This window comes from Anomalospiza imberbis, chromosome 7 (genome assembly GCF_031753505.1).
Source record: "Anomalospiza imberbis isolate Cuckoo-Finch-1a 21T00152 chromosome 7, ASM3175350v1, whole genome shotgun sequence".
Taxonomy (NCBI): Eukaryota; Metazoa; Chordata; class Aves; order Passeriformes; family Viduidae; genus Anomalospiza; species Anomalospiza imberbis.
Window position 1 is genome coordinate 7,615,026 of NC_089687.1, and position 24,578 is coordinate 7,639,603.

Here is a 24,578-nt window from a genome sequence, read left to right on the forward strand (position 1 = left end):
GCTCGCCGGGCAGCGAGCGAGCGGGCGGGGGCGGAGGCAGCGCCCGCCCTGCGGAAGTCCCTCGGTGCCGCCGAGCCCCGCCGGAGCCCAGGGCTGCCCGCCGTCCCTAGCACCGCCGCTACCGACCAGCATGGCAGGGCGGCTCCCGGCCTGCGTGGTGGACTGCGGCACGGGGTGAGACGCAGCCGCTGACAGCTCGGGGCCGCCCGGGGCGGGGCCGGGCGGGTTCCGCCGCCGATGCTGCTGCAGATGGCGGCGGGGGTCGTGCTGCCGGGCCGGGCAGCCGCGCCCGAGCCGCCGCGGGGCCGGTGCTGGGAGGGATGGACCGGGCCGGGCTGGGCCGGGGGGAGCATCCAGCCGCCTTCCCTTCCCCGCCCTTCGCTCTCCGCCCGGTGGGAGCCGTGTCCCGGCACGGCCCCGCTCGCTGCTTTCGGGCCGCCCGGGGCCAGTCAAGGCCGTCCCCGTCTGTCCCGGGCCGGGGTGCGGGACCTTGTGCGGCTGCCGGGGGCGGCGAGCGGGGACGCGGCTCCCGCGGCTGCCCAGAGCCCCTGGGATGCCCCGGCTCGGGGGAGTCGCCGCTCTGCCCGGCTCCGTCTGGGGGGATCGTGTGTATTTATTTTTTGTTTTAATGTGCGGATAATGTCATTTATTCTGTGTTACTTCTCTCTGTGGAAGAAAAAAACCCCTCCCCTTCCATCGAGCAGGCGCAGAGGAACTTCCTTAGTTTTGTCAAAGCCTCTTCCTGCTTTCGGGCTTTTATACCTTATAAGGCAGTTTTCGGTGTCAAACCTGAACCAAATCCGCTTTGGAAACGCTTCTTTTCGTTCAGCGGCTGCCAGGCGGTGGAGGGAACGCGGTGCCGGTGATCCACAGCAGCAGGAGCGGTGCGGGACGAGGCCCCGGGGAGCCGGGCTGGCTCTTGCGCGGCTCCGGGCGCTGGGGCCGCGCGGCAGCCCCGGAGGTGCCGTGGGAAGCCGGGCCGGGCGGGCTCCGCGGTGCGGCTCGCAGGAGCGCGCTGTGACCCGCGGGCTGCGGGGCCGTCGGAGAGAGGAAACGTCTCCATCAGGCCTCAGTTTTCATTGGAAGGGCAAGCACTGCTGTGTTTTCAAAGCTCTTTAGCTGACACTGATGGCATGCTGCTTTAACTCGTTTTTTTTACTGTTGTTTCACTTCTCATCCCTCTTGCTAAAAATAAAGACAATTTTCAGTGAGTGCTCTGTAGATGCAGATATTTATTATGCTTTCTTGAAAGGGTCTGTTCTTCTGCAAGCCAAGTGCTTGTTTCTGAAAGCACATGCTCATCATCCCCTCAAGAGAATCTGTTTGGTGTAGGACATTAATAAATCGGTCTTTAGGAAGAGCAGGTATGTGTGTGTCTGATGCCTGCATGTCTTACAGGTGTATGAAGAAGTCATTCCTGTAGTGAAAGCAGAATTAAAACCTTGAATGCTGTGGGATGGTTGAAAGTTAGCGCAGTGGGAATGAGGATGTGTAGCTGAGTGTAGTAGAAGTATATGTGAGTTTAACATGTGTATATGGGCTGTTTGTCTTTCAAAGCAAAAGATCCCTAACTACTCTTCCACATGCCACCAGAGGCTTTTTCCCATCCCACATGTTTGTGTATCACTGGTAGTCCCATTAAAGGCAATAATTGTCTTTATAGGTTTATAAAGTACAGGTTGTGACCACTGGATTAGAAATTTGCTTAAAGCTTTCAGCAGTGACCCACAGGAGCAGCAGGCAAGCACAGAGCTGTGAAAGATTTAACTTTGTCTTGTTGATGTGAGAGGTGTACCAAGGGACATGAGTGTCACAGCAGATGTTCCTGAGGAAGATATGAGTGCAAGTACACCATTAATCAACTTCACTTCAGATGGTGTACTCTGTGATGTTCTTGAATATGATGTTAGCCAAGTCTTGCTCCTGTTTAATATATTTCCCTACAAATCTTTAAAAAACGCTTTGAGGTGCTGTTTTATTGTGTGCCGTATTATTTTTTTTAATACAGTCCAGCCTATTTTAGTCTCCAGTCTTTTCATTTCAGGTGCAGTTTCTCATCCAAGGTTGTTCTTCCATAAAATTCTGCTTTCAAGAAAGTGGGGCAAAAGATGTGTAGCACTATAAAGATTGCAGAGTGTTGGGGTGGTTTGAATTCAATAATTTCAGTCGACAAAAATATGAAGTGCTGAATTTACAAAGGAAAAATAGTTGAGATGAATAAGAAACATGTGGGTAATAGTGCAGTGGGTTATGATAGCATAATCATGCTCTTGGCTTTTATTTTTTATTTGGTGTAGCCCTCCTAGTCCACCTCACTTTTTGTGTGAGAGCACAAACTGTGTCAGCCTTGTGCTCAGTGCCGATCAGCTGAAATTTCGGTGTTCTGTCTGCCAAAATGACAGAAAGCAGACGAATTAAATATAGCCCTCAAAAAGAGGAAAAGCGGTTTTGAAAATACAGCTGAAACAGAAAGGGTGAAAGGAGCTGCCGTGCTTGGAACAGGCTTTAAATGTGCACTGGTTTTCAGTAGGCTTTTTTTAGAGGGAAGGGTTGATTGTTTGTAATCTCAGGAGAATTGACCTCAATCAGCAAAAGGGCAGGTGTAGAAGTGGTATTGAAGAGTGTCTTCCTGTGTCTTGTGCTTGTAGCCACAGTTCAGTTTGTTTATCTGAGTGTTAAATTTGGGTGGAGTTTTTTAAAATGTGTGTGTGCATTTTTGCCGGCTAAGACAGAGGAATGAGAAAGGCAGCAGAATTGTGCTTTTCAGCATCAGTCTGCACAGATTATACAAAAGATAAGGACTTCTTTCAAAGCATAAAGAGACAAAAAATACAGAAGAGATTGGGGAGATTACATTATGACGGTTGATTGAGGTTTTAACAACTCAGTCGAACTTTTTAGGGGTCATCTAAGTACATGTCATACATCTGAAGCTGGGAAATGGGTTTAATCAGTGACATGGAAAAGAGATGCAGCTGAAGTTCTTCCAGTGTTACAGTTTGTGCCCTGAAATTTGCATTCTTTGCTTAAGCAAACTTGATACCTAGAAAATAAGGTAATTGATAGCTAGTAAGAGCAAGTAAATACATGTGGTTTTAGAAGCTGCTTGTCTGAAGCACTGTCCTTTTAATTGTACAGAATTTGTACATGATATGAAAAATCTGAAGAGCTCAGTTAGTTTAACATAACTGTTAAAGCCTAGATTTATTTCTATAACTGATAGCCTTGTCTAGATTGGTTTCAAGTATATTGTTGTTTTGTTGGGTAATCTGAAGAACAACGCTGTGGACCTTATTGTCAGGAAGTCTTTGTCCATGTTAGTAGTGAATTTGACTTCACTTGGCTGCTGAGAGCCCTTCTCTCTCTTCTTTCCACAAAAGATAGGCACTAGGTCCATGAGCAATGAGCTATGAAGTAGCACCTATGTGCTTTTCTGTTTATATCTTTCAAACACTAGCAAATTTTTGATTTTCCTGAAGTCAGTAGATATGCTGTGAATGAGACTTACTTCATACTTGGTGTATCTAAGAATTACATGCATTTTAAACACAAAAATTAAAAATAGAAAAAAGAGATGGAGTTCTTCCCATAAAGTATGTGAGCAACGTACCAAAGAAAGGAAAAGGCTCTTAGTCATTTTTTAATCACAGTAGGCTGCAGTCTTTTGCTCTGTGCCTTTTGGGTATTTGAATTGTTCTTGCTGCCTGTTCTACAGGCGAGCACAGCACTGCCTGCAAGTCATGATTAAAAGCTCTTCCTACGCCACTTTGGAATTTAGCTTGATTAGGTTGACAAGTAGATTTTAACTGTGTCTTTCTGTGTGAATGCACTTTTTTCCTTCAGTGTGACTTGTATAACACTGAATTAGCTCATTTGGGATGGCAGATAATTGCAAGTGTTCAAATTAATGGCTCTTCAGCTGAGCTGGAGTAAGTGGCTAAGTAACTACTGCACTACCAAAATGAGAATTTAATTATAGCACTGAAAGGGGTTTACAGAATTTTATTTGTATTTTGTGTACCTGAACTTTATTTTGTGCAGGTTTGTGTGCCATTTTTCAGTGACTACCAGGTGGATCCATTTGATACTTGAGTGTCAGTGGTGACCAGCTTCTCCCATATACCCAAGAATCTTTTGTTGGGACGGTCATGTCTGTTGGTAACCTTTTTCTTGAGTAAATTGGTTATGTGATTATGTGGAAAAAACCCACACAATCTTGTTTTCTGCCTCCTTCTATGCCAAGCTAGGCCCCTTTTGTATTTCCCATGCACAGGTTGCAAAAAGTGATGTGTTTTTTAAATTTCTTTCTTGCATACTAGGGGTGAATTAAAGGTTTTAGGATTGACTGGAGAAAGATTTCCTGTTCTTGATGGGAACTCAGGATTTCTTGGACACCTCCTGGCAGTCTGGGTTCCCTCTGAGCTGAGAGCCAGGAGGATTGAGGCTGCTCAGGATTTCCAGGGTTTCTTGATGTGGAGTTGCAAGCTGTTCTTTGGAATGAGTCACATACATCTCTGAGAGTTTCTTGGCTATTTGGTCTCTCTAACCAGTGCTGTGAATGAAGTAAGAGTAAATTTGGGCACAAAGAACCTCTGAGAAGCAGAAGCTGGCTGGAGTGAGCTTTGTTTTGGGGAAATTCTCTACAAACCCTGCTACTCTAGTTAATCTTCATGCAACACCTATGTGGCTCTTAAGGAGAGCAAAGTGTTTATGGGTTCAGTGTCTTCTGATGTGTTAAGGTATGACAGGATGATGTCTTTCTGTATCTCTTCTGTGTTTTGACCTGAGAGTGTAAATGAGTACAAGATCCATGAAAAGCAATAATCTTCAATAGACAGCAAAATCTGTGAGGTGAGAAATCCAGTGCTGTGAAGTCAAGGTAGGGGGAAGTAACAGGCTGTTGTGTGAGCTCTTGAACTTTTTTAGTATCTTATACTGTGCCTTGAAATTATTTTTCTTTCCTAATGTTCCAGACTTGGGTTATTTCTGCAGGTTTTTCAAAGCCTAATTTCTGTTTAGTGTAAAGATTTCAGGACCATGATATTTTTGCAGTTTATACTTTAACTGGACATCTTGTCATGACTTTCTGTGGGCTCAAGTCTTCATGAAAATTTTCTTTTTTGGGCTGAATTTTCTCTGAATTGTGTCATCCCAGAAGTAATTTTTCAATATGGAAAGCATGGAGAAAATATTTCCTTGATGGCATTTGGAAAAAATCTTCTTCCAGCGTTTTAAGAGTATCTTTTGCTTGCCAGTGGCTGAAGTGTGGTTAGGGAGGGAGGGAAAAATGTCTCATCCTTCACGTGGAAAAAGGAATTGTGCTAGGTTAAGAATTGATATAATACATTTAAAAAACATTTTCAGGGAGACTTTGAAGGCTGATGATGACCTGTGGTGTCTCTTGGATGATTCTAATACATCACAGTCCATGTTGCAGCAATAAATGCTCAGAGTATGCAATATAATTAGGAATAATAGGAGTTCAGGTAGGAGTACAAATATTTCTATTAACACCCACTTTTTTTTTTTTTTTTTGTAATTCTGTCATAGGAATCATTTTATATCTTGTTTTATTTAGTGCATTCCAGAAGACATTCAAGATGCATGGCACCTTCCAGTCCCTCTGTTTCTGCTCCTCTTCCTGTGTCTCACTTGCGCTTGATACAGAGGAAAGGGGCAGTGGCATTTCAGGCCAGAGGACAAACCCACTTGCATCCCTGGGCTGGATCTGTAAAGTTAAAGATTAATGAACCTCCTTGTATGAACTGCAGGGCTCCTGCTTGGGGCAGGGTGTGAGGTGTACCTGGGATGGGCAGGTTCCATTCTTGTTCCTTGCTGTGTTTAGTACCTGGCTTGGACTTTCTGCCCAGCAAGTGTGCTGATTGCATGACTCCTAGGGGCATTTACTTGTCTAAATTAATTGAAAATACAGTTTTTATGAGTTCAGAAATATTGCCCCAGTTCTGAGTAGTAATCCATGCTCTGTATTGTTTTATAGGCACATCTAAGAAACTTTGCAGTAGGTCTGTTAGTTCATGCCATTGGAAAGTTTCAACATAATGTCTCAACATGTAGTTTCATCATTGCAGACTTTCTTTGGGACATGCTAAAAGGTTATAACAATTTCAAACTAGCTTAAAAAAAAAAACAACTTTAAATGAATGCTTGTCCAAAATTAGAAGTCTTTTGGGAGACAAGGTTAATTTCAAAGGTAAAATAACTAAAAACATATTTGGGTTTGTCCCTAAGGAAATTCCAAGTTCTTTTCTGCTCTGTGTAAGAAAAGGAATCTCTATTGCTTTAATCTTTAATTTTTGGTTTTGGTCACTGAAGTAAAATACATTTAGGTGTAACATCCTTGGGTAGATGCTTAAAAATACCAATTGGATTGCAAACTTGTTAGTGCCCATAGCAGGATTACTTTAACCATCAAAATGAAGCATCAGTCCTTTCCAAGTGCTACTAGTGATGTATTGCTGGGGTTTTGTTTATTCAGTTACATCCAAAATTGAAAAAAATAATCACGTTATCTGCTACTTAATGTAGGGTACAACTTGATTCATATTTTTTCATTTTACCCTGATCATGGGTTTGCACTTTTAAGACAAGACAGAAGAACTCTAGATGAATGTACGGTTTTAATTTTTCTGGGATTTCCTTTTTATTATTCTCTTGTGGTCAGTGCAAATGTTTGCAGCTGTGCGCAGGATGTGCTTTGGCATGCTCGGGCTGTAGAGTGCAAGATGCAGACAGGAGGTTGATACTTTAAATGCTCTCAATGGATGAATCCAGATTGTAATTCTTATCACCATACCTCTTATCTAGGTTTTAAGTATTAGTATTTTTTTTGTCATGACTTGCCTTAGGTACTGAACATTGTTTATCATCTGCAGGAGCTTTCACAATACAACTGCTTGCATATTTACTGTCAGACTTCAGAATCTCTGTGATCCTGTTAAATGGGACCTGCTTTTTATATTAAACATGATTTAGTGGTATGTTTTTGTCCACAGCTGAGTTTTTTTCTATGAGCCAACTGTTTCTAATTGAAACAATCTTTTATTAAAGTGTGGTGTAACATGATAAATATGTAATCTGGTGCTTTAGTGAATGCCTGCTCTTGATGGAAAACATTTGGTTACCTGCTGAAAGGCTGAAGTGGTCATGGGGCAGATTGGGACTTCTGGGACAATCCCTTGGTGCTTGCTCCCACCCTCCATCCCTGCTCTCCCAGGCCATTCAGTCTCATCCTGCCCTGCTCACGTCGGTGGGATTGGGGCTACCGCTCTTGGATCAAAGCTGGAGCTCTCAAGTGCTGAAACTGTGCAAATAGCAAGCACAAAAGCTTAATTTTTTTCCCTTTTTTTTAATGTTGAACAACTTTATACTTTTAGCTCCTTATTACATTTGCTTGAAGAAACTTTCAAGTCAAGTCAGGCTTTTTCTGCATCATAATATTTAGATTTCACCTGTTTAATTTCATCAAGTGCAGGATTTTGTTTACTTGCATGTTATGTATGTGTTCATTCAGTTTATCCTTCCTTGCTTTATCTGTTGAAAAATATGTATAATTCATTTATTTTCTTGGATTTTTTTTCTTCCTGATAAATGTCTGTGCAGTTATAGAATATTCTGAGTTGGAAAGGATCCACAAGGGTAATTGAGTCCAACTCCTGATGTTCAGCTTATTTTGGGTACATGATGTAGAAAGTTGCCAAATAAATCTCCCCCTCATAGTAAATAACTTATACTGTTAAGTAATTATTCATGTAAGACTGCCAGACTTTTGGGCATTCTTTCCTCAGTATTTGGAAATACTGCATGGAGTAGGCAGGCTGTGAAAAATGCTCAGAAAGCCTGGAAAAATGAAATACAAGTTTATTAAAAAGCCTATCAGTATAGGTGAGTGCTGTGTGGGTGCGGTGTAACACAGAGGCACTGTTAAGACACTCGTTAAAATGAATTAGTCTGGAAGTCTCAAAGGAAGCAGTGAGTAGAGAAGGGAGCATTTTGCCTTTGCCAACACAAACTACTCTTCTCTCATTATACAAAGATAATATCCAAAGCCATTTGCTCTTCTTGTTTTGAGGAAAATGCAGTCAGAGAAAAGCTTTAACTTTTGTGTTGAAGTATGTGCCAGCATTAAATATTAGAAATGGGTTTACAAATAGAAATTGAATTGACAAAGACTACAAGTGTATGTGGTAGTATCATCTGGATGCCAGAGTTGGGATTTTGTTAGTTGAAAACACTTAAGTATAGGCTGGTTTCAAGTCCACTTTTCGTGGCTCAATTATAAGCCAGTTTTTCGGACATAAATGCATCTTACCTTCCTCTTTACTTTGAGGAGAACTTTTCCAGAGTCAGCTTACCAATGTTGTTTGTTGTTGGTTGGTTGATTTTTCATAGATTTGGTGGTAGTAAACAGAAAGCAAAATTGAAAGTTGTTGCTCTTCTACTCCATCCAAATGTTAGTAAATTAGAAGCAGCACAGTGCAGTAGCTCCCTCTGTTCTCCAGACTGGTGTTAAAAATGTCACCTGGAGACCTGTGTTACAGTGCATGTGTAATTTATTCTGAGTGCTGTGCAGCACAGGCTGCTTTTGTCCCCATGTTCCTCTTGGTCATTCTGGTCTGGCTCTGTGCAGCTGTGTCTTTTGTGGTTTCCACTCCCCATTTTAGCTGGATTTTATGAGCAACCAGTACAGTTGTCTGTGCTCTGAGTTGTAGAGGTAGCTGCTGATAAAAAGCAGCACTGGATAAATTTCTGCACAAAAATAGCGATGCCTTTAAAGATAAATCAACCTTTTTTAAAGGTGGTTTTTATCTATTTAGGAAATAAACCTTTGCTAGAAGCACTTCTCTTTCAAGCTGCTTTTAAGCTAATTTATTAAATTGCTCGGCAATCTTCTTATGGTTTGTTTTACGGTGATAGTTTCAGTATGTGACACAGAAGTATTTGTTGCCGAGGTGAAGGCTCTTGCTTGAGTGGGCTGATATTTTAGGGGGGAAATACTGTAAAATAATAGTTTCAAACACACAGTAGTGCAGTTAATTCCAAGGTCAAGCTTGTAAACTGTGAGATTTGTAACACCTCTGCTACCTAGAGGTATCTACGATTTAAGAAGGTTCTCTTTACCTGAGAGTGCTTCTAATCTTGTGGGTTTTTTCCATATATAGGGCATATTCTTTCGTTTCCACTATTGATTACTGAAAACACTTGTTGATCAGAAATGTTTTAGAATTTGACAGAAGCAGCTGCTCTTTAAAAATGCAAACTAGTAATGTGTGAAAGGTAAACTATATTAGCTAAAGATGTAAAATACAAAAAACCATGGCTAATTTCAAAATCTTGCTGTCTTATGTTTTATCAAGGACATTTCAAAAGAGATAGTAAACTAATTTATTAATACAAGTCCCATTTTCCTAATAGCAGTCCTTCAGGGACTTCTGCTGCTGCTTAACTAGTTTACACCTGATGCTAGAGCTGGGACCTTTTTAAAGGGGCAGGACAGCTTTCCTCTTTCACTGGAACTTTCTCATAATTTCTCTTTACATGATTTGAAAAGTAAATACTTCCTGGGCTTTTCAGTCCCATCTGGATGGGAGAACAATCCTGATACAAGAAGGATGATAGAAGAAAACCAACAAACAAACACATAAGGCCTTGTTCAGGCTTTTCAGTCACATGAGGCTCGTGTATGAAGATTAGGAATTCATCCATGTTTGAGAAATGTTCAGTTATCAGCTGTTATCAGAAGCCGTCAGACCGTAAAAAAGTGATATCTATTTTATAATTCCTGTCTATGTAGAATTTATCCAGTTAAAACAAGAAAGGATATTGAGCCCTTTTTGATAAAATCTTTGATGGATAGACCATGTGCAAGGAAGGAGCTGGTATTGAAGAGCAGAATCCCTTTCCATTCTGTTTAAAAACTTGGAGTTTTTGTATGAGATTTATTTCATGCCCTTTTGAATATATTACCATGTGCATGGTCTCCTTAGAATCTCCACAGTCTGAGCTTTTCTGTAGTGCCTTCTGTACCCTGCTGTACTTAATGACAATTTTTTAAGTTAAGGTAATTTAGCCAGCATGTATGTTGAATGAGGAGTATTGCAATCATCTTGCTTTCTGTCTTTGGCCCTTGTTTCCTGGAGCCTTTTTCCCACGTGGTTTCGTAAAGAAATGCAGAGCATTCCTGCCTCAGGAGAGTTCATAAACACATGGGGAGAGGCTCTCAAGGGAAATGGGAGATTGGCTCCAGACCCATTTGCATGGAAGGGGATATGGAGAAGGGATCTCCTGCTGCCTGAGCAAGTGTGACACCTTGCAAAAAGGCAGTATCAGCTTACATTTAAGAATAAATGCATTTAACTCTGTAAAGTGGATGTTAGACTTCCTTGGAGCATCACCATTTGGACGTGTTCTGCATAGGAGTTGAGGTGTGTTTAGGTAGGGAAACCTTGCTGGGCTTGATGTATGGGCTGTGGTATACACCAAAGCAGAATTTTAGAAGTTACACTGGTATGCTGTCCAGGCTATGGTGCCTGGACACCCATTGCATCCGCAGGGTGAGATACAGGCATAGGATGTGTTGTATTTGGAGTGAGAGCTTGCACAGAAGGACTGTGGCTCAGATGGTGAACAGTAATTCAGAACCATCATGAAGAGAGCAGTTTGAACAACAAGAAAAAAATAGCCCTCTGAACAAAATGCCCTTGTTTTTCTAATGATGCACCTTGAAGGTAAACCAGAAAGAGCACATTTTGATTTCCTTTAGTTTTGGGTTTTTTACTCCCACTTGCTACTTTTCCCACAGAAAAATGTTTATTTTTTTTGTTCGTTTTTCAAGTTGCTTTGTATCTTTCCAGTGGGACCAGCATTGCAGGTACATCTTACTTCTGTTTGTGTATGCATTTTAAATATGTGACATTTCTGTTAGTCTAGGTCATTAGGAGCAGCTGAGGAATAGGCTGCAACCCACATTTGCTCTTGGAGATCAGGTGATGCTTGTCCTCAAGTGTTCTTGTCTGCTTGTGCTCAGTTAACTCCTGTCTTTGTGTGGAGGTGTCAGAGAAATGACATTCGCTATTTGTGTTGGACCCCTCAGCTCTGTGGTACTTCAGGAGCAGCTGGACAATTGCATTGCCCACAAAGCAGTTGTGCCCCTGCTCCTCACTTTTGTTGGAATTGCAGTTGTGCTTGGACTAGGGTGTATAACTCGGGAGAATGGCATTTGTTGTGGGTAGGAAAGCAGTGGAGCAAAGGCACGTGGTCATAGTTTGTGGTTTGTAGATGCAGGTTCTGGTAATGACACCCTTGTTACAAGTTCTTACCCTCAGCACTGTTTCCTTTTGGCTTTAAAATTGTCTGTGTGACTAATGCACAAGTAACCTCCCAGTGGCATTGCTTTCGTGTCATAGCCTCAGAAACATCTATTCTAGGTGAGAGAGCACATGTAAGAAATCCCATTACTGCTGCTGAGGACATTGTGGGAAGCCCTTTGGCTGTCCTTCCAAAGAGCTTTTGGGCAGAGAGTGCAGAGCTGCTGTGCAGTTCCAGGATGTGAGTTTCTGAGAGTCATGACCACATGCTGAAGGTATTTCTCCACGGATAGGTGAGATAGGGGTTATAGAGTTAACTCAGAAGGAACCTTCATTAGTTACTCTCCCAAACCTGTTTGTGCTATGAATGTCCATTACAAAAAGATAATGTTTTAGTTATCACATATCTCTGTAGACTAGAAAGTGGTGCTGCCTTAAGTCACTGGGGAATATCAGCACTATATATATATATGTGTGTATATATATGTGTATATATATATATATATCTATGCTGAGAGAGAGTGTGGGGGGGTGTGTATGGTTTTTCATATACAGACATGCACATATGTATAGAGAATGTGTACTGCTCTTGGATACTCTGTAGCTGATTTTCTGAACTAAAGGCCATGATTACCATGATTATTCAACAATCTTTTTGCCTGATTGTTTCTTAGAGGTTTTTTCCTTTTTTTTTTTTTTTTTTTTTAATGAGTTAATAGGCCTACAGAAACACTTCAGGGAGCTGAACACAGACAAATAGAGGGAAACACCTGAACAATCAAGGCTTTCACCTTTGGGATTTTGTAAATCAGTTCTGTGTTACAGATTTTAATAGAAATCAGCTTATACCATTACACTCCAGTGTGCAGTGCCTTGTGCTCTTACTGCTGAATGCCCCAAATTCCATGTGGGAAAGCTGAGTCTATGTCTCATTAATGGGGTGTGCCTGCCTGTCGCCATGCAAGTCCCTTCTGCCACTCTTCAGTTCTGGGTAGCAAGACCAGAGGTGATTTATGGAAAATGCAGTGCTGGTACTGCCTTATGATATCTCTACTATCAGGATTCTTTTTCTGTAGCAGCAGTAATTCCTGCCCTGGAGAAGCTGGGGTGTGCCTTGTTCCCCTGTGAATCATTGATTAGTCAGACACACGTTGCTATGTAAGAACTTCTTATGGAAACTGTATACTTGTGGAATCTGGATTGCCTGTAGTATCCTTTTCATGTGATTTAAATATTTGCTTCAAGTGACAGTGATAGATCTGATCAGTCTGAATAAAGCCTCATATCTGCAAAAGTTAATTTATAAAGAATCCCATGGTGACTAGATAGTGCATTTATTATTTAAGATTTTTATCGATTTTCATTCAGTTTGACCTTAGCTTTTTAGCTTCACCTATCGCATTTTTGACTCCATTTTAACTCAAGAGTATCTCTAGGCATTTAGTTATGAAAATCAGGTTTAGTGTTTATAATGTGCTGTGCTGTGGTCCCTGGCTGTGCTGTGAGCCCTCATCCCCTCTACCCTCCCAGGGGAGCAGTGGGTCCATCCCTGGTCCATGTGCCAGAAATGCTGGAGTTCCAGGGGTGCAAGAAAGTCTTGTACATGAGAGATGTGAAGTGTTGTGTAGGACACTGCACTGGAGACTTGCTGGTACAATGCTCTAATATTCAGAGATGCCATGCAGGTTTTTTCCCCTTTCTTTTCTTGGAAGCCTAAAAATGCACTACTTTTTTTTTTTTCCCCTAAGTCAGTACACTTCTTGCTGAGTAGGCCATAGTATTTTTATGTATGCTGATTTTATGTCTGAATACGTTCTTTTTATGTAAAATTTTTATGTAAAATGCATCTTTCATTAGATTATTTTTCTTTCAGTCTTGCTTGGCTGTGTTTGTGCTGGGCAAACTCCCACCCACAAGCAACTGAGCTGCCAGTTACCTGCAACAGTTCAGCTTTTGCTTTCTTTGAAATACTGAGTTTAATAATCAAACAGTTTTAACTTTTTTAACTGTTAAAAAACACTTCTAATCTAGTTGTAGGTTTACGCAGCATTCAGGCTCCAAAGTTCTTGTGTAGATTTAGCTTTAAAATCTGCATGCCACAGTTCTGGTTTGCAGGGGAGGGTAGAGGGAATGAGTCAGTATTTGCTGGTTTACTTAGTAATTGTGGCACTAAAAGCCTCTTAAAACACTATAAATACTGTGAACAGTTGTACTCTGCATGATAGGTTAAAGAAGCACCAGTTTGCGGAATTTTTGATATTTCTTTTAGGAAGCAGATCTTTAAGAAGAAAATCAAACTTCAATGAGCAAAGTCCAAGTTGTGTGTCCTGAGGTGAGGCACATAATAGTGCCTAATGTCTTTTTGAGGTGTGAAGTTCTTTCTGATATTTAGTTTCTTTTTCATTATTTGTTGTCTTCTGCCTGCTGAGTTTTCTTTGCCAAGAAACATTCCTGATGATTGGTATGAAGTCAAGTTCCTGTGCATGGTTACTCACAACTGTTACACGAGATCCGGTGAGATGTTTAAAATACATCTCCTGCAAAGCACTTGTGGTGTTAGATGAGGTCCTGTGCTAACCACTTTGTAATTCAGGGAGAAACCCACCTTCCCTCTGAGGATCTGATCTCTTGGCCGGCGCTGATGGGTGCAGTTCGTGTCAGTGATGGAAATTGTGTAGGTGTCACTGCTCACCGCTGTGTGAGAGGCATGGCAGCCAGAGCTGCTGCAGCAGCACTCCTCTCCCAGCCTGGGCAGCCCAGCCTCCTCCTGTGTTACTGCCATGAATTTATGGTTTGTGAGAGTTACTGCTGCCTTACACCTCCTAAGATCTTCCAGCTTTACGTCAGAGTGCTGAAAGCTCTAGAGGTGCTACTACAGCCTTCATGCCTTTGCTGATGGTGCTAATTCAGTGCAGCTGCACTAAAATAAAACGAGAACTTTGTCATATCTGTGTTTGTTAAAAACATGTGGGTAAGCTCTAAGTCTTGAGCTAGAGCTGTGCATTTTGGTCTGCATGGTTTAGAATTTGCCTCTGCTGCTGTAGTGACAACATTTCTAGCAGCTGGTTTTGGTATCCTGAGTTTTGAAGTTATTGTTCATGAACACTTTTCTAATTTATTCAGTTTTCTTGCATTGTGATAATGAAGATAATGTATATATCCATAGCACATTCTGGAGACTGGGTAATGAAGATAATGTATATATCCGTAGTGCATTCTGGAGGCTGGGTGAAGGCATGTAGTTAATTTCCCCTTGCTTTCTTTACTCGTATTAGACACATTTTGACACCGTTTCCCATTTGGGAAATGGAATGGCTTTTGCTAGGACTTGGCATTATCAGCTGCTTGTGACATGAGGATGATCAGTCCTGCCTCATGCCTAGCTGGCAGTCCTTGGGCAGGGCAGCTTTCCCTCCTATAGTGGAATTACAAAACCACTTTTACCACTAGCATCAGCTGTATGAAAATATTTCTATGGAGATGCTAGCTGCTGAGCAGGGAGGAACAAAGATTATACTCCTAAACATTGATAGATTGAATTACATACTTGGTGTTCCTTAGCAAAATGTTATTAAGTAGAAATTAGCAGTGATGTTTGCTTGATCTGTGGCTGGGAGCTTTGTTTTATACTTTAAAAGAGAGAAATTCTTATTTTGCCTTAGTTTTTTTGTTTATTTTTATAGAAAAGTCAGTGTGGTGTCCTTCTGATACGGGAAGAGGGGTCTGCTAATTAAAAAATTAGATATCTTGGTTATTTATGGTGTTAAATATTGCAACCAAATCTTTTTTGCCTCAACAGGTATACAAAGCTCGGATATGCGGGTAATACTGAACCCCAGTTCATTATCCCTTCATGTAAGTATTTGTTACTTGTGTATCAATGCTAAAGTCACTCTTGGACTTGCTGGAATATGCCATTAAAAAGCCCCAACGTTAAAAGAGGATGACTGGACCTCCGTGTGATGACACAGAGTAATAATGTGGCTTTTTTGTTTTGCTATGGATACTCAGTTTAGAAAAATACAGTCATTAAAAAAGGATACTAATAGTTGAAGCTAATTTTTTTGGACATTGAAATAATGTAAAAATCCAGTAGCATGGCTACATTTACCTTTTAGGAGTTTTTTTCCCGTTTAGTGATTTATCTGGTAAAACATTGAATTGATTATAACTGGAAAAAAAATTAGAATTGTATTATTTAATATCTCTGGAGTTTAAAACGTTCTGCTTGCCTGGAAGTTGTCGGTATTACAGCTATGTTAATTTACTATGTTTTGCAAATGTAACAAGTAACCATGTCAGTTTTCCCCCCACGTAGAACAGCTTATTTATTTGCTCCCAGGGTCCTGTACTGTTTCTTCCACTTGAAGAGATAGAGTTCTACTCCAGAGAGTGGAGCTCACTCAGCTTCCCTTAGAAATGCTTCACCTTTTGACCTGCTACACCACTTGGCAGTTCCTCATTGTTCATCTGTGCCAAAGTAATCACGGATTACATCCTGGTGAAAAGGAATAATTAGCACACCCAGTTTTCCTTGCAAATACAACAGGAAGAGAGCTGGAACTAATACTACTTCAGCACAGTCACTGTGAAATAAACTTGGAAGTTCAGGCTCTATGTTGATTTTTCAAGGAAATGTGCTTCAAAAAGTAATTTTCATGGAAAGATAAGACTAATTGACTTACATGAGAACAGGAGGATGCATTCAGACAATCCATTTTATATCTTCTATTTTGGCTTCTAATAGGTATTTCTTAGATTATTTGGTTTTCCAAAGTAAATTTATTATGTTTATTTCAGTGTCATATAAAATACTCTACAGTTTTGCTTTTCACACAAAAGCTAGTTTAAGATTAGATATTAAAAGTTTCTAAACATTGAAAAATGCTTACAGTGCTCTTTAAACTTAGTGGAACTTGTTAAAATGTAAACAGGCAAGTGGTTATTTAATTTCAGAAACATAGTGCTTACATACTTTTTAGGCATCTTTAGATTTGGTTATTTAATTTGAAGATCACTTTCTTGTTCCAAAAAAGAAGAAATATGATATTTTAAACACTGTAAATGAAATGACCTGTGAGATCATTAAACAGAGAAATTCATCCAACAGGGATGCTATTAAAGTAGAAGAGAAGGAGAGGAAATGAGATTTTTTGACAGCCTTTTGATGCAGTGTGGTGTATGGAAAAAAGGATGCTCAGTCTACATGCTTCTACAGCTGAAATGACCATTGACTGCAATTCTCTCAATAAAAAAAAAAAACCAAACATTTTTCTCATTTGTGCTGCAGTCCAAGCTAGATAATTACAGTAACGGCATGAGTTTGTGTTAATCCTCTGCCTGGAATGAAATAAAATACCACTGGGTTAATCCACAATAGAGAAACAAAAATAGAGTACAACAGTACCTAGTTTCAAAGTAAAATGTTACAAAAAAGCACTTTGGTGTCTATACTTTTCTTTGTTATTCCCTGTGGAAAAATGGTTTGGTGGCAGCAGTGGCATTTTATCAGCTTGATTCTCTAAAATTAATATTTGCTGTTAAACAGGTCTGAGCAGCATTCCTTGTGCCTTATTCACATGTAGCTTATCTTATTCACTCCTGCTCTTAGCAAATTTTTATCTCCTTATGAGGTGTTCTTGATTTTATTCTGAATATGCTTCTGTAGAAATGATAAATGCTTACATGAAAAGTGAAGTAAATGAGAATATATTGGGCCGATTTTTTGATGTGGCCTGGGGTCACTACGTTCTTCCCTAGCTGCTTTTTAGATCTTAGATCATTAATTTTGTTTGATTTTTACTCACTTAAGCAGGTTTTTCCTGCTGTTTGTTAAAATGGGAGTCACCTTCTTTCCATTACCCAGTAGTTCCCTTGATTTATCATTATTTCAGTTTATCTGGGGTGGCTGATGGCTTTTTCTTTACTTCTAAAAGAAAAAACTGGCTTGAGTAGTGTCAGCACAAAAATTGATTCAATGCAAGGATGGTTTTTTTTTTTTCCCCTAAAAGCTCTTAATTCTTGTGCCAAGCAAACCAAAGGCAACTGCTCCAAGTATTGCTGGGGTGCTGCCCATCCTCAGGCACAGCAGCTGAGGTTTCAGCAAGATTTATTTTCTTGTTTGTATTTTCAGGATATGATTCTTGCTTCAGGTTGTTTGCTCCTAAGTTCTGCCTTTCAAACACAGGGCTGAACAAGCTGGCCTTGAGGGCAGCAAAATATTGGAGACCTCCCATCTTGTTTTAGGCTTGTAACAGGGTGAAACCTGTTGGGTTTGAAAGTTGGTATAATCCTGTAGCAAGTGGTGGATTTTATTTGGAAGTTCTTGAGGTTAAGACACATCTGGACAGAATAATTCCCCCAGATGTGTGAGCTCTGTAACAATGACCTGAAAATATTTGTCAAGGTTCCTCTCTTCACTTGCAGCAAGCACCTGCCTTGCAACATTTCCTTCCCTGTGATTTTAGCTTCTGCTTCCCATCTACCCCCCTTGTGTTTGGCTTCCCCCAGCCTTCTGCTTCCTCTCTGCTCTCCTGTAAGCAGCTACAGAAGTTGCAGTATGATTGAGTTTTCTTCCTGAAGAGCTCAAAATAATGACTTCTGTTCCGTCCTGTTCTGCCTTTCACAACACTCAGCTTCTTGGTTCCTCTGCCTGGGTTGCTCAGTGTGGGAAGGGAAGGGAAGGGAGGAGGATGAGGAGGATCTGTGAGCTCGGGGTGCTTTACCCCTTAGCTAGCTGCTGATTTCCAGGTCCTGTAGCTGTGCTGCCCTGGCTGCTGGGCTTGAGACTGCAGCTGTTTTCATAACTTTTTTTAATCTTAGTTGTGAGCAAACATAACTTCTTGCTGAAGGTGACAACTAGAAAAATACTTCTGCCATTGAAAGAGCTTTTGGAGCACTGCCTTAGAACAGTTGAGGCTGATTAAATGCTGCTTGGATATGTGAATTTCCTCATCTGTGTAAAGGATTCTGTTTAAAGGCAATTAGTAAGATTTGAAAAAATACCAGCAGGTATTGCTGGTGCTGCAGTCCTGGTGGCAGGGGACTGATTATTTAAAAAAAATAACAACTCTAATAATAATACTTAGAATTGTTATTATTGGAGTGTTCAGAAAACTGTTGAATAAAATGAGATCTGTAGGGAGATCCTATTTTAATGTTTCTGAGTATATTTTATTTTTCTGATTGCATGTTGGGTGTCTAACAATTCAATTTGAATTTAAGTCTGTTACTGTGTTACTTTTTAAGTCCTTACCATGCTTACCCATGACTGGAAGTCAAATTATCAAATTATCTGTGTTCTCTGTAGCTTTTCTTTACACTTGAAACAAAGGATGACTGTGATTGGTGTGTCTGTTTTTCCAGTGTAGGTTTTGTTTTTTTGGTGCAGGATATATGACCTACAGTAATGTTTGTGTTCTCTGTTGAAGGTATTGCTATCAAAGAGTCTGCAAAAGTGGTGGATCAAGCACAAAGGAGGGTTTTGAAAGGTGTGGATGATTTAGACTTCTTCATTGGGGACGAAGCAATAGAAAAACCAACTTATGCAACCAAGGTATTAAGAATTTTAAAAAGAATTTTTCAATACTGTTTAGCAAGTATCATGTGTAGAGTAAATATAACGTTAAGAATTTTTTTGATAACTTACATTTTATTTATTTATTAACTCTGTTTAAATAGGAAATAAGCTTTGTTATTGGTTTTGTTCACCTTGGGGAGCCTGTGGGAATTTGCAAAACACTGTGAATATATATATTACATATATATGTATTTCTTCATAAGTGAAAGGAGGCTGAGAGGGTGTTAAGTGGAAATGCCACATTTTCTTGTTCCTTGGCAACTTCTTTCAGCAGCATCAGAGTGGGACACTGGGCTGAGGGAACTTCTGGTTTATCCCAGTGCCACCGTTCTGCTGTTCTGAGAAAAATGCAATGTGTTGTCTCTGCTACTCAAGGTTGGAATCAGAATTTTCAATAGGTGTCACATAGGAATAGGGGAAGCATAATTCAAGGTTTCTTGCCTGTGTAGATCATACACTTTTAATGCAGTTGCAAACAGGTTTTTTTTGTTGTTGTTTTTTTTTTTTTTCCCCAATTATAATTTGATATTTTTCTCCAACAGTGGCCTATCCGCCATGGTATAGTTGAAGACTGGGACTTGATGGAGAGGTTTATGGAGCAAGTAATCTTTAAGTATTTAAGGGCAGAACCTGAGGACCATTATTTTCTTTTGGTAGGTAAATTTATGCCCTGCTTAAGAAGTTCCGTATGATGAATGACAATGTGTTGATTTATGTAAATTCTTAAATATAAATATTTGTATTTTGAAAGCAAAAGTAAATAAATTACCTGGAGCCTTCTTGACCTGCCTTAAGCCATCCAGGTTCTTTAATTTTCTAAAAATGTCAGTGTGTATGGACAGCAAACATTTTTCTGTTCTCTTCTCATTTCCCTCCAAATTGTCTGATTCATCGCGTTCTTATTTTCTTTCTCCACTGAGTTCAATAATCTCAAGTTTATATGTTTGAGATAAAAACAATACTTGTATTTTGACTTTACATAATTGCAATTATTTTGTTTTTACAGTACTGCCATCTGGATGAAGTATCTAGAGAGTAAATTTCTATCTTTTATTTTCTGTGAAACTGGAAGGGTTGATTGTCATATTTGGGCTGATTAGATCTCAGTTAAGGTCAATGTTATTCTGAAGCATCTGCTATTCCTTAGTATTTTATTTAGGGTCATTGAAATAGGCAGTTTGGTTTAGTGTGATATTTATAGACCAAGTTTGGAATTAGAGGTGTTGGCCATGCCTGTTTCAATGCCTTCATCTTCTTGAAGCAGTAATTAGGTCCAGTTGCTCAAGGCTGTGTCCAGCCAAGCTGTGAATATCTCCAAGGATCAAAATGCCATTACAACCCTGGGCCCCTTTTCAGAATTTGACCCCCTTTAAGTTACCTTTTTTCCTCCTAATACCTACTTAGGATTTCTCAAGTGGAGTTTTGTGTCCCTGGCCCCTTGTCCCAACACCTTTGTGAAGAATCTGACTCCCTCCTCTTTTACACAGTTGCTGCAGTGGAAGAATGATGTTTTCTTTTCTCAAGTATTCTGTAGCACTATCCAAAATGCTCCTTCAGAGTAGAGCCTTGAGTATGTTTGATATTTCAATGAGAGCTATAGCACACTATTATGGTATGTTTTATGTTGTTCAGCTTCTCTCACTGGAGTACGTTCCTATAGCTGAGCATATCAACTTGTGTTACAGTGGCTGCCTTCTGAAGGAAAACAGCTCTTTTCACTGAGAAATCTAAAGAACGTCATTCTTTAAATGTGCTAAACTGCATTCTTTGTCATATTTTGATAGTCCTTGATTCTTTCAAGTGAAATCAAAAGTTTTAATGAGCTAGCCAGCCCACAAATGGGGTCTTGGACATAAATTCTTAAGTAGTAACTGATGTAATTTTCATTGCACTTTTGTCTTTCTTTTAATGTAATTTGCATAAATTCTTAAAAGCATCCTTTGTCCATTACTATTTTTACATGCTATTGTTGTTGAATGACTCATCTTAACATAGGAGTTGGTGGTTCTTTTTTTAAAGTCAGATGTTTGCTTTGAATGTAAGTAAAACTTTTTTTTTTTTTGTCTCACAGACTGAGCCTCCATTAAATACTCCAGAAAATAGAGAATATACTGCTGAAATCATGTTTGAGTCTTTCAACGTTCCAGGGCTATATATTGCTGTTCAGGTAAGGGGAGGACTGTTGAAAGTCACAACTGCAGTATTTTTCCTTGGGCTAAAACTGATTTCACAGTGAAAAAAATGGTCTAAGTGGTGTTTGGAATATGTTTATGTCCTTCTGGTTGGCAGTTCCAGCACTGCATATTTGACATGCTTTGATTCTGTGGGTGGTTACTGGATACTGTTCCTCTGTTACCTCTGCAGGCTTCTGAGCAGTAGAGTTATATCTGTTGCATCATAAGTAATTAAAAAAACCACACCACATCATAATAATTTTATTAACCCAAGAACTGAATCCCTTTCAGTATGAAGTAACGAAAAACTATGTTTGAGCATGGCTGAAAAAATATCAGGCAAGTGTCAAAAATTACATTTTGCAGCCTCTTTTTTCTAAGCTGTTGTATAGACATATATAATATTATTAAATCGGTTTCTGTGCTGTAAATTACCATGGGGGCGTCAGTCTGTCCTTGGGAGGAGTGCTGGAAAGTGAGGTCTGCAGGCAGATGTTTTGCCAATATTTGATTTTAGTGTGTTTTTTCCCCAAGGCTGTCCTTGCCTTAGCTGCATCTTGGACATCAAGACAAGTAGGAGAGCGAACACTGACTGGCACAGTTATAGACAGTGGAGATGGTGTCACTCATGTTATTCCTGTGGTAAGTGTGCCTCAAAGCTACACAGCAGCTTCAGTGAGAATTACCTGTCCTCCAAGTTCTCTGAAGTGTACACCTACACACACTGAAGTATAGACAGAAGTCTCCAAAAACATCAGATAATTCCCAGGGCTGTGGGTGTCAGTTTTGGTTCCTTTTGTAGTGCAGAAACTCTTGAAGAACTTCTCTGTAACCCTGAGTTTGGCAGGGCTAATTGTCTTTCAGTGACTTACCTTAAAAGGTGAGTTGCCAAGGCCATGCTAAGTGATGAGTGAAATTGCTTTAGCACGTGTCATTTTGGCTTGCTGGTAAGAGTGAATAGGCTCTTTACAGTAGTCAGTACAAAAAGTTTGATTTATTTTCCTTTACCTCACTCCATTTATATAAAAAGTAGAAATTATACAAAGTATTAGATGGCAGATGTAGTATTGTTTATAGCTTTTCTTCATCTGTTCCCAGTATTTAGTAGTGTTTCAACATACAAGGAAAGGCAAAGTTTCTGCTTGACTGGAAGAAAACAACCCCTAGGGTTAGTTAGTGTTGAATATCTGTTCCAATACATCAAGTTGCTAAAGCAGAAACTTGGATGATGTTGTGATGTTTTATTAAATAATGAACATCTAGAGCTGCAGTAATTTTCCTTACTGTCAAATTATTGCCCATCTTTCCTGGGGGACCTAACTTCGTGGCTATGTACCAGCTATATTTGTATTTTCAAAATGAAATTAGATTACAGTTTTGAAGACAAAAATCTGTACAAAGCTTTATCATGACACAGTAACATGAATTTTTTAAAAACAGTAGCATTGGTGTTGGTCAAACATACATGGTCATGTAACAATTTCTTACTAATTTTGGGGGAATATAGTGGCTAAATCTTTATTCATACTGTTCATCCAAGTTAAGTGTATTTTTAATAAGACTTGGGAAACAATTGACACCTCAGACCTTCTATAGGTAAACTTTCAAAATTTTACTTAGTAGTTCAAAATTACTGTTTAAAAGAGTTAAACTTTTCCTGATTTGTGGGTTAGGGGTTTCTTTAGTTGAAATAAGAGTAGGTAGTCTGTATAATTTGAAGCATTAACCTCCTTTGCAGAATGTAATTTACTTCTGAAAATTTTAAATTGTCAACAACATTCTACCATTTCTGTTATAAAATAGATAAAAAGGAATTAACAAACGCTTATCTCTGTAGTGAAGTAGTGGTAGATTTTTTTATGATGTTGTTTTCTGTGTTAAGAAGACCCTTTTGTAGGAACATGAGGTGCGTGTATATAGGAAAACTTAAGGATTTTATGAGTGTGATATCTGGATTCCTCTGTTTGGATTTAGCAGGTCTGGTTGGGGTTTAGGTTTAGGGTTGAAGGCCAACCTTGCACACTTGGTTTCTTTGTTTAGACCAGATTTTTAATGCATTGATATTGGTCCCCAGGATGAGTGTGACTTGTAAGGGTAGGTTGATGGATGAGGATGGGCAGTCTGATGTTCTGAGCAGTCTCAGTTAATGTGCTGAAATGATGCATTTTCTCCCTGCTTTCAGAAAATTAATTTTGGTTCATGTGGATTGTAACGTTTTACATCAGTGGCTGTGACTGCAGGGCCACATCAATTATTCTAAAATAATATTTCACCAAAAAAGCTTCCTTGACCTTTTTGGTAAGAGTAACCTCATTTTGAAGAGAAAATAAAGGCCAAGGAATAGTGAGTATAGTGATTTGTCTGCCTTATGTACTAGTGACCTTTCTGTTCCTTCTAACCTCGTAAGAATTATGAACCAATGCCATGCAAAGTAAAGTTAGGCTATACTGTGAAGAATTGGATTTGTGGTAATTAAATGAGCCAGTCTTAAAGGGCTTTAGCCTCAGAATCACAGGTAGTGGCTAGGAGTTTAGACTCCATGTCTTTCTCTCTCCCTTTGAGCTTTGATGAAAGTAGTTCTTATCAGTACCTTTGTCCCTATTAATTTTGTGTACAGGCTGAAGGATATGTGATTGGCAGCTGTATCAAACACATTCCAATTGCTGGCAGAGATATCACATACTTCATTCAGCAGTTGCTGAGGGAGAGAGAAGTAGGAATTCCTCCTGAACAATCCTTGGAAACAGCTAAAGCAGTGAAGGTAATGTGAACATTGCAGATCTTAAAGTTATTTTATATCACAGGTTGTTATCTTGTTTTAAAGTACAAGAATATCTGAAAGTAATTGTTCTTCTGAGTAATGGGGCTCTGATTCTAAGTAATATAAAAATGTCTTAATATTGTAATAACATGAAATAGCTTAAACTACAGTTGGGTTATTCCAGTTTAGTCCAGCCTGGAATTTCACTCTTTGCCTGTTGTCTCCCCTTTCTCTTCTCCTCCATTATCATTATTGTTGATATTATCCTGTTGCTATTATTATTGTAATGTTCTGTAGGAAATACCGTTGGCTGGATGTGTCATATAAAGAGCTGTAATTGCTCTTACATTCTTTCTGAATATTAATGTGTTCTTTTTTGTAATACGCATTACACAGAGAACAAAGCTATTCTGAAAGACATTCAGCTTAAAGTACACTTCAATTTTGTTTCTCTGGCAGTTCTTCAATGTATTTCAGAATTAATTTCTCACAATCTTCAAAGTTTAGAGGAAAAGCAGAAGAAAAGTAATTTAGCTCAGCCAGAGCCTTCAGTGCTGCACAGAAATGATCTGTAGTAGCAGAGCCATTATCTACCTGTGTACAGTAAATGGCAGTTCAGCTGTTTTGAGGCCTATTCTTTATCTGCCAATTGAATACTTATTCTTAAAAGTTTAAATTACTGCATTTTTGAAATTTCTTACCAGTTTTCTATACTTTAGATAGTTCTAACTGTATCTATT

The 24,578-nt window shown here is 39.6% G+C and overlaps 1 protein-coding gene across 1 annotated transcript in view; it reads left to right on the forward strand.

Moving 5' to 3' along the window:
• Positions 1-24,578, forward strand: part of ACTR3 (actin related protein 3) — a 28,782-nt gene continuing 4,204 nt past the window's right edge. Inside the window, exons 1-7 of the mRNA XM_068195258.1 lie at positions 1-174; positions 15,124-15,179; positions 18,755-18,879; positions 19,446-19,556; positions 20,975-21,070; positions 21,612-21,719; positions 23,695-23,838. Coding sequence (XP_068051359.1) covers positions 131-174; positions 15,124-15,179; positions 18,755-18,879; positions 19,446-19,556; positions 20,975-21,070; positions 21,612-21,719; positions 23,695-23,838 — 684 coding nt within the window. The 5' untranslated portion in view covers positions 1-130. The remainder of the gene's footprint in view (positions 175-15,123; positions 15,180-18,754; positions 18,880-19,445; positions 19,557-20,974; positions 21,071-21,611; positions 21,720-23,694; positions 23,839-24,578) is intronic.